The 18971-nt window shown below is 39.1% G+C and overlaps 2 protein-coding genes across 2 annotated transcripts; both read right to left on the bottom strand.

Annotated features, from left to right (window-relative positions):
• Positions 1-58: 58 nt before the first annotated feature.
• On the bottom strand, positions 59-6723 carry LOC117478262 (inactive sodium-dependent neutral amino acid transporter B(0)AT3-like). The gene is made up of 12 exons (XM_034125242.1): positions 6510-6723; positions 5256-5396; positions 4497-4634; positions 3503-3684; positions 3267-3377; positions 3073-3185; positions 2865-2993; positions 1878-2034; positions 1555-1759; positions 931-1090; positions 659-821; positions 59-343 (listed from the first exon to the last, which is right to left on the bottom strand). Exons 1-12 carry the CDS (start codon positions 6649-6651, stop codon positions 125-127), a joined length of 1860 nt encoding a protein of 619 aa, XP_033981133.1. The 5' UTR covers positions 6652-6723; the 3' UTR covers positions 59-124.
• Positions 6724-12595: 5872 nt separating this feature from the next.
• On the bottom strand, positions 12596-18398 carry slc6a18 (solute carrier family 6 member 18). Its single transcript, XM_034125239.1, has 12 exons — positions 18082-18398; positions 17032-17172; positions 16786-16923; positions 15443-15624; positions 15249-15359; positions 15058-15170; positions 14855-14983; positions 14607-14763; positions 14194-14398; positions 13646-13805; positions 13385-13547; positions 12596-13093 (listed from the first exon to the last, which is right to left on the bottom strand). Exons 1-12 carry the CDS (start codon positions 18221-18223, stop codon positions 12875-12877), a joined length of 1860 nt encoding a protein of 619 aa, XP_033981130.1. The 5' UTR covers positions 18224-18398; the 3' UTR covers positions 12596-12874.
• Positions 18399-18971: the final 573 nt, after the last annotated feature.

Raw genomic sequence — 18971 nt, 5'->3', positions numbered from 1 at the left:
CGTCACAAATCAAAGAAATGTCTATATTTCAATTCGGCATAATTTATTTCATGTCAGCTTTCTGGCCAATTAGGACGTAAATTCCACAGAAGCAGGGACATGATCAGGATTATGTCTTTTTTTGTTAAGCTCTTCGGTTCTTCTGTTCCTGTGTTTCAACCTCAAAGCCCCCATTGCAGAAGGGACTATGTTGAGCACGAGCAGAGGTCTTTTTCCTTCTCCAGGAGATCAGTTTGTAGAGAGCCACCAGTGGGATTGAAATCACAGGTAGTAGACTGAGGAGGATGATTATGGCAAACACCCAGTCTGGATATTGCTTCGATTCCGTTTTTGGGAATAGTTCCTGAGGATGAAAAATACAAAGAAGTGTCAAATGGGAAATTGTTACATCGTTGTGCGCTTGATATGAAGCTACAAATTCCCAAAACGATTCATTTTAACCTGCATTTATTTATTTTTGGATGCGCAAGGAATGCTCAAGAAGCTGTAACAACCACACTGACCAATTATGTGGATTATTGCAGAGTTAAATACTCAGTTGCATATTTTTTACATATTTTTTCACTCAATTGCAGTATATCTTCCAAATATATTTCAAGTCTTGAATCAGATCTCTACACCCGAAACATCTCCATGTGAGTACCCTCGGCTTTCTTACATAGTCCGGGTTCCAAGTGAGATAAGAGGGTCGTTTCTGTGCCTGAAGGACAACGTATGCAACCAACACCACCAGTAGCATTAACGGACTGATCACCATCCAGCAGGCCTTCCAGAAGATGTTGGGCTTCTTCCCAGTCATAACATAGATGTCTTCACTGAACCTGTTGGAGGACACCAGGACAGGAGAAGAGGTTTCACACAATGAGATCAAAATTGTTTATAAATCTCATACATTTCTACAGAATATCAAAGAAGAGGAGAAAAAGTTACCTTTTCATTCCATAGACATAAATGACTCCAATAATCTCAAAGAGTGCAACGATGAGGAGAGGTAAGGAGCCCACGTAGCCGTTAAAGATGTCAAACCAGTAGTTCCCCGAACCCAGGGTGAATATGAGAGCCGTCGAGAAGGATATCAAACAGATGATTGCTACAAAATTTTTTTAGAGAAAAACGTGTTTTCAGTGAGGGAATTAATAGGGTTAACATGTATTTCTTTATCTTTAGAACACCTTAACTTTACACTGTGGGCTAACTATTGCTTCCACAATGAAATGGCTATATAATGACGACATCAACTATAATTTACTGGTGTATGGTCTTTCAGGAACATGTAGGCTCAATTTACTGCACAAAGGAAGTGCCTCAACCAAAACACTGAGAGGATAGCCTTTGTCTTCCCCGGTTGCTATACCCAATTAGCAAAGATGATGAATATAAGTTATTTGAAGATACTATCCCCAGTAGTGTAAATGGCAGACTATGGAAAAACCAAAGTGTGGGAAACAGAATGCAGTGTGGTGTTGTTGGTAGTTGCTAGACTCAGGAAAACAGAAAGCCATCAAGTTGTCTTTTCAACAGCGGCAACATCAATAATTTCCACTTAAAACTTGCCTGTTACGAGTTCATGAGGGATCCACTTGGGAAATAGTTTGAGGTCCTTGATGGGTGTGAGGACTGCTTCTAAGTTGCCAAACATGGACGACAGACCCAAGCTGAAGAGCATGGTGAAGAACAGTATGGCCCATATCTGTGAGCCTGGCATTTCTATCACTGCTTCGCTGATCACGATAAAAGCCAGGCCGGTACCCGATGCGCTCTGGGGGGAGAAGGATGAAAGAGAGTCAAGAAACGAGGACTGTATATTTTTGACTGGCAACTCATGGAAAATTGGAATGCAGTTTACAAGATCCAATGTGTTTACACAGTTACAGTACCTCGTCAAGAAATGTTTGCAAGTCACAGTGCCTCAGGTCCAAACTGGCCACCTCACCTGGATATGAACGATTTAGATGCTTAAACCAGTGATCATAGTTCTCCACTGTTATGTTCTGGTCAGAAAACTCAAAGTGGTTGGTCAGAATCAAGATGTTTCTGCAGATGGGATTCCAAAAGACAATCTGCCTCAACGGTATTGGCAGGAAAAGAATAAGCTTTAAAATAGTTTCATGTTTCTTGTGGTCAGCGCTACGTCACTACGGACTTCGCGCTTGGTCCCCATGAATGTTTCTGCAAACCCTGCCTGTTACAAAATCTTGAAGATGTATTGCCCGATGCTCAAACCCTTGGCGCACAATTGCCCTTCTCGCAATTGCACAATTTTGCCGTCTGCCTCCCCCCGTGCTGACCAGAAGGAGCATGAAACATTCATTATGCTGCATTCACAGGGTATCTGGTCGAAGGACAACACATTCTGGATTGAAGAGGAAAATCTTATGGTCGTACGTCATACGCATGTTTGTGTCTACTTTTTGTTGAACTGCTCTTGTTATGCAGCTTCTTGTAATATGTAGGTAGGAATTTAAACTCTCGCCATGGTGCCAAAGAAGCACTCCTGGTAGAGTTGTTTTCTCCCAATCCCCCTTTTCAAGTCTATCTTCCCTAACCCTTTCTCAAAAGGGATCAAAAATATGTTTGAAAAATTGATATTATTTCTGCTACTGATAAAAAAGATTGTCTCCATCGTTGTCCAGATCGGCCATGTTTTCTCCCTTGTGTGAAGAAGCTTCGTAGGCTAGTTCATAACATCTTGTCGCCGAAGAAAGGCATCGACTTCTACCGTTACCATTGCCGGTATTTTCTACCGGATTCAACTTAATTTACTGTCCTGCTGTATTCCACTAAAATGTTTCTCCGGTTGTCCATCTGCATTATTCCATGTGAAAGCAGAATAACAATAACATTGAATATTTGTGCGTACGTACTCCTCGTTACAGGAGTTGTAGGCGGAGTTAGCTTTAAATCCCAGGATGGAGAAGATGGAAATGGAGGCGTAGAGAGACGTGGCGCTGTTTATTACTCCTACTAGAACAGCATCCCTTTCACAGTTGTTCCTAATGGACAAAGAAGAGGAAACAATTCACACAAATTATCCCAATACTACTGAGGGAGCTCAAGTGTATCGGTCCTTACCTCTCTGCATTATAGCTCGAGAAAGCTATGAAACTTCCAAAGGCCACGGAGAGGGAAAAGAAGATCTGAGTGGCAGCATCCAGCCACACCTGAGGGTTCTTCAGGATCTCCCACTGCAGACAGTGTAAACAAAACTGTTCAGGTCTACTGTCTGGCATACAATCTTTCATCCCCTTTGGTAGCAACACACTCACATCAGGAGTGAAGAGGTACACCAGTCCATCAGTAGATCCCGGCAGAGTGAGAGCCCGGATCAGGAAAATAGTCAGCACCAGGTAAGGAAATGTGGTTGTCACATACACAGCCTGAAACATACAAACATACAACACAGCCTTTTTTAGATATCAGAATTGATATTAAGGATGTATGGTACAGCGGTTCATTGTAAAATATGACGTAATTATTCAGTTATTTCAGTAGGAAAACAGACCTTTCCAATGGACTGGATGCCTCTGATAAAGCAGATGTAGACCACACACCAGGAGCTGGCCAGACAGATGACCAGCCACCATTGCAGGGAGCCGCTGGTCTCGATGTCAGGTGTGATGTTCAGGGTCTCACGGTACCAGAAGTAGTTTGCTGGAGTGCTCTTCACACACTCCTCATTATAGCCTGTAAGAATGCATTCACAAAGGACAATATTTGCTTAATCAAGACGGTTGTTGTGTACATTGGGTAAGACATGCCTTATTTTGTACCTGAGTTTATGTACTTTCTGAGATTAGTATAAATTTATCCCACAATAAAAGACTTCTGCATAGGTTAAGACATAGGAACATGTAGTTCTTAACTGTTTACTACCATGAGACAAACTTAATATCTTGGTAAGATTACTAAAAACAAACGAGACAATATAATAATGATCTTCTTTTATTGGGCAATAGCTTTTATAGTACATTAGGGGAGGACTTGCACACAGAGAACTAAAGAGACTCATACAAGACTCTTGATGTTCTTTTGATAAATTACAGGGCCATAGAGAAAAATGTGCAAAGAGTGCACATGTTTCAGTCCACGTTGGACTTTCCTCAGTACATGATGAGTCACACTATGCGGTTTACTCCAAAGGTGCACCTTGTCAATCCTCTAGGCCTTAAGTGGATCGATATGAAGCCAGGGGAGGTCATTACAAGCACAGCAGAGACGTATCAGTTCATAGTAGTGACACATACTGAGGTAATAATTCAAATGTCTGCTCCTACACTAGGGACGGGATCAACTGTTACAGAAAGACAATCGAGTCAAGGGTCAAAACTAATTCTAAATTTAAGCCACAGGACTTTTGTGACATAGAAAAATCCAGTAGTTTTCCTATGAAACCTGATCTGAAATGCCACGTGGAGCCTAATAGTTAACCAGTCCTTGCATGTGTGATAATAGAACTGTAAAAAGCAGCTAGCGTGACTGATGGGGTTTCTTGTTACCTGTGAGGTTATCATTGACCGGGCACTGGCTCCAGGGCAGGGGGTTTTGGAAAGAGTGAAAGAAGTACCACATCGCCCAGGCCAGGAGCGTGTTGTAGAAAATGCTCACCAGAAATGACACTATCATGGAGGCAATTCCTACACAGATACATGATAAACAACATATTCAATATCACAAAAAACATTTTGGTAATACTTACTATGACTACATCTATAATGGGTGAATTATTACATTACATTTCATTTCATTTGGCAGACGCTTTTATCCAAAACGACTTACAATAAGTGCATTCAACCAGGAGGGTACAGAGTAACAATAATCATGTAGGTACATTAGCTTCAACAAAGCCAAACCATTTAAAGTGCTAGTACATTAGCTTCAACTAAGCCAAATCATTTAAAGTGCTAGTACATTAGCTTCAACTAAGCCAATCCGTTAGTGCTAGTACATTATTACAATATGTATAGAGATTTCATTGGCCGAGGTGCAGTCGGAAAAGGTGTGTTTTAAGTCTGCGACGGATGATGTATAGACTTTCTGCTGACCGGATGTCGATGTGGAGGTCATTCCACCATTTAGGAGCCAGAACAGCAAACAGTCGTGTTTACTATAATGGTTGAACTTGTGCATTGACTAGTTTCTGATGGTCCATTAGAAGACACCAACTCATTTCTAGCTTTAGATTAGCTATTGAAATAATGGAGAATCTGTCCAAATAAAATCCTAATAAATATTACTAATAATTATCTTCCACCCACCGACTCCCCCCAGCAGGGGTGAGATGGATTTCCAGACGCCGATGCTGCCCATGCGGAGCCTCTGTCCTATAGCCATCTCCAGGTAGAGCAGAGGGAGGCCCTCAAACACCAGCGCTATCAGGTAGGGGATGAGGAATGCACCTGAAGACATCAATTAAAAATGTAACTATCAGATAGACAAATCCCATTATTTCCATGGTTATCCAAGTGACAAACCACACAAGTGGAGAAGTATAAATATCCAGTTAAAAAAACAAGACATTTGACTGAATATATGACACGATATGAATGTAGGAAAAAGCTTGTCTGTTGGAATTAAGTATTTCAATGAATATGTGAAGTTTATAGAGCTTATCCGGGGTGGGCGAAGTGTTCAGATCTTGTACTTAAGTAAAAGTAGAAGTACCAGAGTGTAGGAATACTCTGTTACAAGTAAAAGTCCTGCATTCAAAATGTTACTCAAGTACAAATATTGGCATCAAAATATACTTAAAGTACTCATTCTGCAGATTGGTCCATTTCAGAATAATATATATGATATGTTTTATAATGATTGATCATTAAAGTGTTCTCAAAGCTGGTAAAGGTGCAGCTAGTTTTAATGACTTTGTATACTGCAGGGTAGCTTGTGAATTTACTCCAGGTGGAACTAAAGTCTTATTAATGTGTTGATTTATATTTCATATCATTAATCAAAATATGTAAAGTTACTAAAGGTATTAAATAAATGTAGTGGAGTATAAGTTAATGATTTACCTCTGAATTGTAGTGGAGTAGAAGTACAAAGTAGCATAAAATGGAAAATCTCAATTATAAGTATATTCAAATTGTACTTAAGCACAATACTTGAGTAAATTAGTTACTTGACACCACTGGAGCTTATGCACATTTCGAGTTTCCAGCTCTTCATAGTTTACCTGAAACTACTGTATGAGGAAGTACATACAGGGGTTAGAGAGTTGATCGTGAACAATCCCTGATGATGAGATGGTTAATCATACACAGAAAAGATCTACCATTTTGTAAATGAATGGCCTAGCCTATTTGTTAATGACTAATTGTACTGAGGCAGAAAGAGGCAAGTGTTTCTACAACTCAACTTGGTCTCTCATTATAGGATAAAATGTCTGGAATACAGTAATAAAGAAGTGATATAACTTTTAAAACTTTAATGGCAAACGTATTTAAACTATGATTGATGTAAGAAGGGAATAAAATGCAACTCGTATGCAGCCTTATATAATAGCATCTTACCTCCTCCATAGATTTGGCACAGGTAAGGAAAACGCCAGACGTTTCCAACTCCCACTGCAAAGCCGATGCACGTTAGCAGGTACTCAGCCTTGTTGTCCCATTTGGGTCTCTCCTCCACCTCAGAGTCTTTTGTTTTGGCCATCCTTTGCTGGTTTGCAAAGTTCCAGTCCAGGACACAACTCTTCTTAACGTGCACAAACGTTTTAATGTTTAGCTTCAGCGATATCCAGTGCTTCTCTCCTCAGTCTAACTCTAAAGTGGGCTGTCCTTTAATGTCCTTTAAGATTTATTGTTTTGTATTTTAAATGCGAGTGTGCTAAGACTTAGATTAATGAGTAACCCGATGATGTATCAATGTCACACTGTCCTAAAAGGAACATTATGAGGCCATGCAGTCAATTTAAAAACGCACCATGATGGTTGTGTCATGACGGAGACGTATGTATATTCAAAATGTATATTTCTTTTTATTTGACTTTTTGAACAGACGAGACATCAGTATGTTACAGCAGTCGAGTCTGCATTTTACAGAGGTAACACAGGTTTATCTGTAAAAGGAGACTGCTCACTGACCCCGAGATGCAGAACGGGGTTTCAGATGTTTTCCTTATCTGCAGCTGATATCAGTCTGCAATAATTAAGCCATCATGTCTGCACTTCCTGCCTGTGACATTGATCTCAGGTTCACTCTTCTCCTTTGCTATTATTCTCCTAGTTCCTAGAAATGCATAGTTACTCTATAACAATTAAAAGTTATACTGTGTTACACTATCAATATTGATTCCTGGAAGTAGGTTTGTTGCTTTAAATGGTTAAATATGTATTTAATTGGTAACTGGCATCAGTTTTTGGAAATACCAAAATAACACATGAATTTACAGAAATGATTGGACCATTATACTGTAGAAACTTTCCATCCCCCTTTTTTTTTAAAGAGTAGTTCAGCAAAAGAAAACAAAAGTTATATTTGTCATGATACTTCCCGCACCAATTATATTATTGCTTAAAAATATATACAATGTGATGATTTCCATTTCTTTTTTCACAGTCAAAATACAAGAGATGTTGTGTAATGTAATAAAGAATAATAATCATTTTTAATTCCATTAGTTAGTAATCCAGCAAATGCCATTTAACAAACACAGTAACTGTGCACACATATCAATTCAAAACTAACTCTGAGTACTGAAACAAATTCAGTCTATATCATCAACTAATAAAGCTTCTTTAAATGCATTTGACTTAAAGGTCCCCTATTATACTGTTTTCCATCAATATATTATAGGTCTCAGATATATACAAAACATGTCTCTGAAGTGTTTGGCTCCAAACACCAAACAGATCATTGCAGCATCCCATAATCCCCTCTGTTTCAGCCCTGTTTCAAAAGTGCTGATTCTCTGTCTGTTACTTTAGATGAAAATAAGGAGCCCCTCCCCACGCCCCTCTGAGAGATATTTGGTTAAAAAGAACACAATGGTGCTCTAGGAGGAAATTCAGGTGATAAGGTGGGGGGGGTTACCTTGGTTGGTGATTAGCTAATGGTTACACAAGCCAAAAAATCGTTATAACATCATAAAGTGGCCAAAATCTGATCAGCTCATTTTCAGACAGGTTTTTATATAAATGGATCAGGACAAAAAGAGAGGGAATCTTTTTTCCTGAAACTTTCAGAATCTCTTTACACAGAGGGGACACATGTTGATGTAGAAAATACATGAAAAAGTGGATTTTGCATAATAGGTCCCCTTTAAAGAAAACTTGCATATCATATACACAGATCATGATGCATGAAGCCAGCCAGCTTCTTTGTTTTCTGAAGATCTGTTTGTCTTTGTTGACTCTGAGGCTCCGCAGAGGAAGGTAGAGGAAGGTTACTGACGGTGGAAAAACCCGAGAGCTTGAGCTCGAAGATCGCCATCTGCAGGACTGACCCTTCAGGTACACACATACACACTCCTGTAAGGCTTATACACATGCAGTCATGGGATGTTTTTCACACACTTAAGAAACAAAGGCAGCCATATGTAAATGATCCATTCTGGTGTATTCAGTGCACCAACACATCACTGGAACAGACTTCCCATTGAATATACTGCAGAGAGAATAATGTAGGACAACACAGAAGAAACACTTAACTTCTAAAGTTTTTTTTTTTTTTCAGAGGAATTAAAAAAACGTTGGCTTATTTATAGGTTTGCTTAAGCATCAGATTCAGGGCCATAATTGTCCATGATATGAACGTACTAACACATCCTCGGCAGCAGAGGGCAGTCTTTCTGTATTTCAGATCTTTCCTGCTTTTACTGTAAGTGTTATTTTCCTCTCAATAATGTCCTGTAAATGTGTGATGGTGAATTACCTACTTACACACAGACTTACACACAGACTTAGACACAGACTTAGACACAAACAATTCTTAACTATGACACACATTACTTTATGGACTGTCATGACTTTAGGAAATCGCAGACACTGCATTTTTCACTGAGTTTATGTCAGCCATTATTTTTTCTTCGCAGTAAAATTGTTGCCGGAAACCAAACAAGATATTTTTAAGTAGAAGCGCAATATGCTTTGCAGTTTCTGTAAAACCAAACACAATTGTACCTAAAGTTACATTTCACTTCAGTTACTCTTCTACCACTTTTGTTTCTCTTTGCTCTCTTTTTTTTGTTTTAAATAGCAGGGTGTAGTCAGTTACATAACTATAGTTTAACTTATTAAATGAAAATTAAAAGGATTTAATAACATTCATGATGATCCTTATTTGCAGAACACCTTTCAAATGGACAAATTAAACCAATTCCATGGTTATAAGAATCAAGTAAAAAAAAAAACGTTTTAAATAAAAGTATGCATAAAGAAATTATTTGAAAGATTATACTGACTTTGTTTCAAAGCCAGCGGCCTGGAACAGATAAAAGACGTCTGCCCGAGGATCTGAAGCTTGCATCATTTTAGAAGGTCAGTCGGAAAGGTAAGGCTACTCAGAGCCTTAAAAGTAATCAATACGATCATAAATGATTTCTTAAGACAAACTGAAAGCTATCATGCCCAGCTACATTTTAATTAAACATAGATTTTGCGGGAAGATGCCTTAAAGTCTGACGGCTTAGGGCTGTCCCACGGTTAAATCATCAAGTGCCCGAGGGCTCTTTTGACGACATTTTTAGCCATTTAGGCCAATTTCAAATATGTTCACATTTCTTTAGACTGTGCCTGAGAATCACACCCAATTCATAGACTTAAAGGACAGGGTCACCAGGTGAAAAACAAAGAAAACTGCTCATGGGTGATCAGTCTGGCATGTTGAATCTACACAGGAACCTGACATTAGCTGTTTTAAAAAAATATTATATAAGGTTAAGAGATACAGAGTTAACATAATTCAGAATGTTTTGTTTTGATAACTTGCACAATCTTGTTTGACAAGGTGGGGGTCAACTTTCACAAAGACCTTGAAGTGTTGCTTCTCGTCAGTGATAATTATATCCAGTAATATTGCGTAAGGGATTGGGCTTTTGGAAGTGTTTATGGTTTCTTGTAAGCGGAGTGAAACCCCCCCCATTCCTGTACTTTGTACCTATCTCATAAACATTCGTGGAGACAACTCCCAGTTTAGCATGGGTGAATCATATGTTTTCATAGGACAAAGTGTTCTTATTGTTTTAGGTAAAAACCTGAATTTGGACTTCCTCTAACATGCAAGGTGTACCAGCCGGAAGTTTCTCTCAAACATCAACTGGTCAGCGGTTGTAAAATCAAGGTCCACAGTAAAAGAGGTTTTCGCTTTTGACGTTTCACTTCAAAACATAACTGATTGATTGCGAATATGACTAAATACAGACGGCAACATTTACAAATTAAAGTATTGTCTATAGTTTATCTTGCCCATGTTTGGTATCTTGTTCAATTATAAATGAACCTTTTCTTTGAGATTACGTTCAAATGATTTGCATTAAAAGTCCCCCATTTTTTTGTTCTATTTTAGTCACTTTTATATCATTCCTTGACCTTTGATATGCTAACCATATACTAATGGATCCTGTTTCCTTTTCAGACCAATTCTCTTCTAGAAACCTAAAAGATTATTTACAAACTGGTTCTGCTTCACGCATGCAGGTAAAGGCAGACAGGTTTTTAACATGCACTGTAAACTTTAGTGTTCACAAAATATCCTAAACTACCACTTTGTATTATTTAGATGAATTACAGTCAAGAGGGCACTGCAAATGATTTGTTTTCTTTAATCACGTAAAGCAGGGCTATTCAATTGGGGTGATATTTGCCCTTTGAGTATAATGTTAAAAAGTAATCTACTTTGTTTTTTAAGATTTTTTTTTAAAAAGATTTGTTTTGGGGCCAGAGTGCCTTTATTCCAGAGAGGGTGTTACATTGAGAGATAGAGGGGAAGACATTGCCTGAAAACTTTGGCGGGCTCGGGTTTCGAACCCACCTACTAGCTACTGCAGTGACAACTCCTGTCATTTATTGCATCTGCGTGAATGATTAGTTAATTTCACCTAAATCAAATGAAATGATGTTGATGGTTAAATTAGCTTCACATGTAGGCCTACTGAGTTCTGAACTTGCCATTTAGATCTATAAAGGCCTTGGGGCTATGTTGTTTGATTGAATTAAACACAATATATGCACTCCATATGCTGTTGTAGTATGTACTGTATCTGAAGCTCTTAATATGATTGCTCATATTTCAAGCCATCTTTTTCCCGGCCCCTTGCTTTGGATCATTTTCATCAACCGGCCCCCATTCCAAACTAATTGAATAGCCCTGCCCTAAAGTATTGAAATACAGTTCAGATGAACACAAATCTTCACACAGCACTTAGTTCCTGTTCACCCCTTCTAATAAATCAAACACAGGCTGGGTTATTAATCAATAACAGCACTGAGCTGAGAGCTAATTGTGCCGGTCTTTATCTCATAATGTAAACATTTGAATAGTCGGGGCATGTCTTGTGTTTTCACTTTTGTGTCCATCTGTGTTTTGTTTTTCTCTTTTAAGTCGATGTGTGTGCGTAGAGTTTGCCCTTTGGTCAGACGGTTGCTAAGAACCCAGTCTACTTCCTGCAGATGATATTAGATATGGAGTAATATATACATATATATAAAGGCTTTTCATCAGGCTCAGCAACAAAGGAAATCTTTATCCGTCATCTGGGAGAAATATATTCTAATATAAGCAATATTACATTTTTATCTCTGCTCCTTTTACCAGGGCTGTTTTGGCAGTAAGAACTGGCATTGTGCCGTATGAAGCAGCGGAGATGCTTTTTGTCTTTTCTTCTTCCTTGTGTTGTTCTTGCCAATGTTTCAAGAGACTCAATAGATGACCAATATGAAATCCCGGAAGACCAGTGCCTTTGAATGTGGACTTTGTGAAGGGTGCACCCAACCCAACAAAAACACAATCTTGCATGTACACAAGTCAGTTTATTGCAGCCTTTAATTAGATTTTACAGTGGCTTGGAATAATTAAGGTGGATGTTTTTTGGTCATGCTCTTGACAGAGAAGCTGTGTGTTGTGGTTTCGCCATCCAGAGATAGACTCCCAGCTTGCCCCAATTACATCACCCAACACAACCAAAAACCTTCAGCAGCTCAAAGGTAACAATAAGTATTATGTCCAACTTCTCTCAAATGTTTATGTTGTTAGTTTTGTCTCATTTTCTCCAAAGCTTATTAAAGAAAAGTGCATTTTCCCTAGTTTCTGATAAATTGTCAAGTCCTCGGTTTTAAGTCAACTGTTAAGATGAATCTGATTAGTTTCAAAATACAAATGAACAGTGTCACGAAAGAGGCTTTAGAGAGAGAAACAACAGCCCCGTAGTCAGCTGGTATAAAGCACCAAAACATCATAAAAGCGGCCCATAAAATAAAAACCACCACATCAATAAAGATGGATAATTAAAGATCATCCAGCTACTATACTAGCCTCATCACACAGCTGTTGGTTTATCTGGACTTTGATTTACACTGAGTGGTATTGTTCCACAAAGAAGACGTACGGTAACCTGGAAGATCATTTGTATGTAAATAATACACCGAAATATTGTCGGCCATCACTGGAACAATTTGAATCTGATAACAGAGATTTAATGTTTTTTTACAATACACAACAATGTACAAAGTCAATAATTGTATCATTAAATATTTCCAGTTTTGTTGTGAGAAGTAAGTTGTCAGGTCGGTTCCTGATGAATGTTAATACTTAAAATCAATATATTACAGGTTTGTATGACATATTATTTCAGCTCTCCAGTGAATTTAGATATGAATTCCACAAAAGCAGTGAGGATGATCATGATGTCCCATTTTTGTTGGTACTTCTGCATCTTTCTTTAAGGTGTCTGGCTCTTCTGTTCCCGTGTTTCAACCTCAAAGCCGTCATTGCAGGAGGGGTTTAGTTCACCTCGAGCAGAGGACTTCTTAATTCTGCAGCAGATCAGTTTGTAGAGAGCCACCACAGGGATGGAAATCACAGGCAGAACACACAGGAGGATGATTATGGCAAACACCCAGTCTGGATATTTCAACATTTTAGTTTCTGGGAATAGTTCCTAAAGAGAAAGAGAAGAAGTACAATTACTAATCATTAATTGGACATTTTGTCAGACTTGCCTATTCTCTTTTTGAATTCTTAAAATCACTTTGCTCAACTAAGAAATACTTCGAGCTCCTCTTAAAACTAGATCTAATTTGAACTTTTTCTTATTTGATTACAGCAGCTTTTAAAATGAACTGATACATTGCTGTTTTAAGGAATTTTAACTAGAGCACCATATATCCAGTATATATATTCTTATATAATGTATTCAACATCTCCATGCGAGTACCCTCGGCTTGCTTACATAGTCTGGGTCCCATGAAGGATATGAGGGGTGCGTCTGTGCCTGGATGGCCACGTAGGCAACAAACACCACCAGGAGCATCAACGGACTGATCACCATCCAGCAGGCCTTCCAGAAGATGTTGGGCCTCTTCCCCGTCATAAAATAGATGTCTTCACTGAACCTGTCAGAAGAAATGTGGAGAAGCAGATAAGGTTTCACGCCATCTCGAGAATTATAGCGTAACACTACTGAGTATCAAAGAAGAGGATCAAAAGTTACGTTTTCATTCCACGACCATAAGCGACAGCAATGATCTCAAAGAACGCTATGATGAGGAGAGGTACGGAGCCCACGTAGCTGTTAAAGACCTCCACCCAGTAGTTCCCCGAGCCCAGGGTGAAGATGAGAGCCGTCAAGAAGGCTATCAAGCAGATGATTGCTAGGGAAGTGAGAAAATAAAAGTTTTCAGAAAGAACATTTAAAGGGTAAAAGCTGTTTCCCTTTTACTTTGTTGCAACCTAATCTGATTAGTAGAGTTAGTCTATATACATTGTATCATTAGAATTACAATGTTTTTGACTGAAAACGTTATCAATATTGCGACAAATTCGTAGAGGTTTTCATAAAATATATACAAAATGTGTTAAATAAAATAATGCGGGTATAATGAATAAGACCAATAATAACAACTTAGAAGGTACCATATATCTACTATAATGCACTCTTTAAAACCTATATAAGACAACACTTTACACGCCATATTAAGATATCCAAATACTAACACAATATCTTGTCCTATATCAAGATACAGCTCTATTTGCAGGTACCTGTTACGACTTCAGTAGGGATCCACTTTGGCACTAGCTTGAGCTCATTGATGGGCGTCAGGACTCCCTCTATGGTGCCAAACATGGAGGAGAGACCCAAGCTGAAGAGCATGACGAAGAACAGTATCGCCCATATCTGCGAGCCTGGCATCTCTATCACTGCTTCACTGATCACAATAAAAGCCAGGCCGGTACCCGATGCGCTCTGGGGGAGGAAGATGAAAGAGAGGCGAGAAATGAAGGAGTAAACATGAACTGACTGTACCAGCAGAGGATGTACTGCACTCCGGGAAATGGAAGGGGTGGCAAATGGAGGACAAGGATTTAAGGGAAGAGGGAAATTAAGAAAGAACACACTCAGGCAAAAAAGAATGCAATATGTGAGATTGCCTGTGTTTTCATACTAACTGTACCTGGTCAAGAAATGTTTGAAGGTCACAGTGCTTTAGGTTCAAACTGGCCAAGTCATCTGGAGATGTACGATTTAAATACTCAAACCAGTCATCATAGTTCTCCAGTGTTATGTTCTGGTCCGAAAACTCAAAGTGGTTTGTCAGAGACATGATGTTTCTGCAGATGGAATACAAAAATGACTGCCTTATTGCTATCAATAAGGAACAATTTTTGAATTACACTGAATATATGCGTGTAGTGTACATACTCATTGCGACAGGAATTGAAGCCGTTTGTAGCTTTAAAACCCAGAATGGCAAAGATGGAAATGGAGGCGTAGAGAGATGTGGCACTGTTTATTACTCCTACTACAACAGCATCCCTCTCACAGTTGTTCCTAATGGACAAAGAAGAGGAAACAAGTCACACAAGTCATTCAAATGTGTGAGTCAAGTGAGTTATAGTCCTTACCTCTCTTCGTTATAGCTGGAGAAAGCTATGAGACCTCCAAAGGCCACCGAGAGAGAGAAGAAGATCTGAGTGGCAGCGTCCAGCCACACCTGAGGGTTCTTCAGGATCTCCCACTGCAGACAGAGTCAACACATCAGTTCATTGTGTCCGTCAGGTACTCTTGACATCACCTTTAGTAGCAACACACTCACATCAGGAGTGAAGAGGTACACCAGTCCATCAGTAGATCCCGGCAGAGTGAGAGCCCGGATCAGGAAAATAGTCAGCACCAGGTAAGGGAATGTGGCTGTCACATACACAGCCTGAAACAAGCAAACAATACAGCCATCTTTAACTCTTGGTAACACTTGTTTTTATTTTTGTATTGTTTCCCAGGAAAACCGACCTTCCCTATTGACTTGATGCCTCTGATAAAGCAGATGTAGACCACACACCAGGCGCTGGCCAGACAGATGACCAGCCACCATTGCAGGGAGCCGCTGGTCTCGATGTCAGGTGTGATGTTCAGGGTCTCACGGTACCAGAAGTAGTTCGCTGGAGTGCTCTTCACACACTCCTCATTATAGCCTGTAAAGATGCACATTAGTGAAAAAGAATTGCAACATTGACCTTTGTCCCAGCCAAGGAGTATTTGGCTTGGTTGATTTGTTTGCCAGTAGGATAACAGATAGTCTACTGTCCCAACTTTCAGGAAACCTTGTGTTAGGATGTGTCATTGGCCAAGTAATAATCCACTACATTTTGGAGGGAATCCTGAAATTGTTCATCAGTTTCGTTAACATGAAAATGTGCATTTGTACTGCATTCATGTGGTGTAGCATATAAAAACAAATGAGTTCCAGCGGGTTGAGCGTTGGTGTTCAGATCAGGGGGTCGCAGGTTCAAACCCCACTGCAGTCAGCATGTCGTTGTGTCCCTGGGCAAGACACTTCACCCCAAATTGCTCCTGTGGGGATTGCCCACAGTATTGAGTATGTAAGTCGCTTTGGATAAAAGCGTCTAACAAGTGACATGTAATGTTTTCACTTTTCGAATCTAAGCTCATAAACACACCAAAGTCGGAAGAACAACTTCACAATACAGGAATTGGGACCCTCCAAGAGAATCCATAATTTGACTTGGCGAAGTACAGTGCTCTCAGAGAGTCATACTAGTTGGTATTGTGTTGGTTTGTTGATTGGATTGTTTAGTTGAAACTACTGGCTCCATTATGCTGAAACTTGTGGGAAAGGTTTGTCATGAGCCAAGGTAAAAACCCATCAAATGTTGAGTCATGGGGCGGATACACATTATATTTCACTTATGGAGAAAGCATTGTCGGAAGTTTGTGCTCAATGATTTCCCTTTTAGTTATTTAATGTTGTGTTGAAGAATCTCTTTGGGCCATAAAACAATAAAAACAGCCATTATCTCATTCAATTTGACATGGAATGCAATGTGGAGCCTGATGAGTCCTCTTGTAACTGTTTTATAATTACGCCACTATCTCAAACCCAATTAGATACATTGGATTTATTATATATTGGCAAAGGCAATATTTCTATCACTGTGGTATTTCTATCACAGCGTTCAGTGTGACAGTAACGCATGTAGTTTACCTGTGAGGTTAGTTTTCCTATGAAACCTGATCTGAAATGCCACGTGGAGCCTAATAGTTAACCAGTCCTTGCATGTGTGATAATAGAACTGTAAAAAGCAGCTAGCGTGACTGATGGGGTTTCTTGTTACCTGTGAGATTAGCATTGAGCGGGCACTGGCTCCAGGGCAGGGGGTTTTGGAAAGAGTGAAAGAAGTACCAGAGCACCCAGGCCAGGATGGTGTTGTAGAAAATGCCCACCAGGAATGACACTATCATGGAGGCAATTCCTACACACAGGGAATAAATTACATTTTTCATACTGATAAAAAGCTCTTAAAATATTGAAAAATGTGACAAGTAATCCTAAATTCTCCTTATAATTCTAGGCCACCCACCAATTCCCCCCAGCATCGGTGAGATGGAGTTCCAGACGCCGATGCTGCCCATGCGGAGCCTCTGTCCTATAGCCAGCTCCAGGTAGAGCAGAGGGAGGCCCTGAAACACCAGCGCTATCAGGTAGGGGATGAGGAATGCACCTGAAGGCAAATACTGCACAATTAGAGCCAGATAGGACCGTCTGTATCAGCGTACTTTGCAGAGAAATTAGGTTTATCAACACAACAAAAGATCTTAGTGAAACAGTGGACAACTACTTTCTTATCATCGAATCACAATGGTCATAACAGGGGATAGTTCAGGCCATGCTAAATAAGTAAAAATAGGACGTCCAGAAAAACATGAGAGAAAAAAAAAAAATTACATAATTAACTGTTTGCTTACCTCTTACGTAGGTTCTTTGGTATTCTATTGCGACAACACAAACTATCTAACTAGGAACTATGAGAAAGTAAATACAGAAATTGGGTCAGTTGACCGAAACGAATCTGTGATGATAACCCCATTCATCATACACAGATAAGATTCACCAATGTGACAATGACTGGTTTGTCCATGTTTTAATGACTAATTAATGCTGTGAAGAGAGAATCTAAAGTATTTATTTCAATGAATTCAGTATCTCATGTTTTGTTTTGAATAGTCTGAAAAAAAAACGAGGTATACAGTAGAGTGAAAAAATCACATAATTGATAAAACCCGTATTTAACAGCAAACAAAATTAAACTATTGTGTGATTTAAGATCAGGGAAATATAATGTTGATAATCAGAATCAGAATACCTTTATTAGTCCCACAGAGGGAAAATGTACGTTGTTACAGCAGAAAAAGAGCCACAGACAGCTTAATGTTGTTACATGCATTAAAAAGTATTAAAGTAAAAATATAATTTAAAAAATAAAAAGTTACACAATTTACAAATTACACATCCTGTAACAGTTCTTAGGATTTAGCAGACAGGTATATATTGCACAGTTATTAACGGCATATATATATATATATATTGCACATATAGCACATATAGTGCTGATAGAATCATATAATCTTACCTCCTCCATAGATTTGGCACAGGTACGGAAAACGCCAGATGTTTCCAAGTCCCACTGCAAAGCCGATACATGTTAGCAGGTACTGAAATTTGTTGTCCCATTTGGGTCTCTCCTCCACCTCAGAGTCTTTTGTTTTGCCCATCCTTAGCTGGTAAAAAGATTTAGCAAAATTCCACTTCTCTTGCAAGGGTGCAACTCTCCTATTCCTAACAAACACTAGAATATATTTTTATTTGTCCACAATTTTCCTGATCTCAGCTCAGTGTATGTCAAAATATACTGCCTTGTATAGTCTAGGTGATGTCCAGTGCACTTCCCGCGTCCTCTGTCTTACTCACTAGGTCTGTCCTACTGTCCTTTCACGTCATAGAAGTTACAGCTTTATTCAGGCTACAGATTTTATTGTTTTTTATGAAGAAATCAAGTTACCAGGGAGAGGGAGGGAAAACATCAGGCATAATGATTTTGTGATTGAACCTCCCTGTTCTTTTCTTCAGAAATGGGAGTGTGCTAAGCCTAAAAATAATGGATAACCTGGTGATGCTGTTTCAATGTAACACAGGCCTTAAGTGACCTGTTTGGATGCAGTCAATACAATAGACAAAATGAACGTTGTTTCTTGATGGAGCCATATCTTCATCCAATTACTAACACTTACTCACACAGCAAAGTATATACATTTAAATGCAGGGTGCGTACGGGTGCTGGAAATCCTTGAAAATGCTTGAAATTGTACGAGGTGTTTTCAAGGTTTGAAAAGTGCTTGAATTTTGGGAATGGTGCTTGAATTTAGGATAAAGTGCTTGAAATTGTAAATGCTTTACTTCGCTTTTTAGATTAAAAGAAAATAAAGAAGTCGGAGCGCGCTTAATTGCTTCGCTTTTACATAA

This window comes from Trematomus bernacchii, unplaced genomic scaffold, assembly GCF_902827165.1.
Source record: "Trematomus bernacchii unplaced genomic scaffold, fTreBer1.1, whole genome shotgun sequence".
Classification (NCBI taxonomy): domain Eukaryota; kingdom Metazoa; phylum Chordata; class Actinopteri; order Perciformes; family Nototheniidae; genus Trematomus; species Trematomus bernacchii.
Note: the sequence above shows the minus strand (reverse complement) of the source record. Positions and strands in the feature narration are given on the sequence as shown.

What these genes read in the sequence shown, in the direction of transcription:
- LOC117478262 (XM_034125242.1), bottom strand. Translation starts at nt 6,651, where the DNA reads ATGGCCAAAACAAAAGACTCTGAGGTGGAGGAGAGACCCAAATGGGAC. An exon ending in GTGCCAAATCTATGGAGGAG is followed by an intron (nt 5,397 to 6,509) that starts GTAAGATGCTAT and finishes TGATGTCTTCAG; the next exon opens with GTGCATTCCTCATCCCCTAC. An exon ending in GCATCCAGTCCATTGGAAAG is followed by an intron (nt 3,378 to 3,502) that starts GTCTGTTTTCCT and finishes TGTATGTTTCAG; the next exon opens with GCTGTGTATGTGACAACCAC.
- slc6a18 (XM_034125239.1), bottom strand. Translation starts at nt 18,223, where the DNA reads ATGGGCAAAACAAAAGACTCTGAGGTGGAGGAGAGACCCAAATGGGAC. An exon ending in TGTACCTCTTCACTCCTGAT is followed by an intron (nt 15,171 to 15,248) that starts GTGAGTGTGTTG and finishes CTCTGTCTGCAG; the next exon opens with TGGGAGATCCTGAAGAACCC. An exon ending in CCCTACTGAAGTCGTAACAG is followed by an intron (nt 13,806 to 14,193) that starts GTACCTGCAAAT and finishes TCACTTCCCTAG; the next exon opens with CAATCATCTGCTTGATAGCC.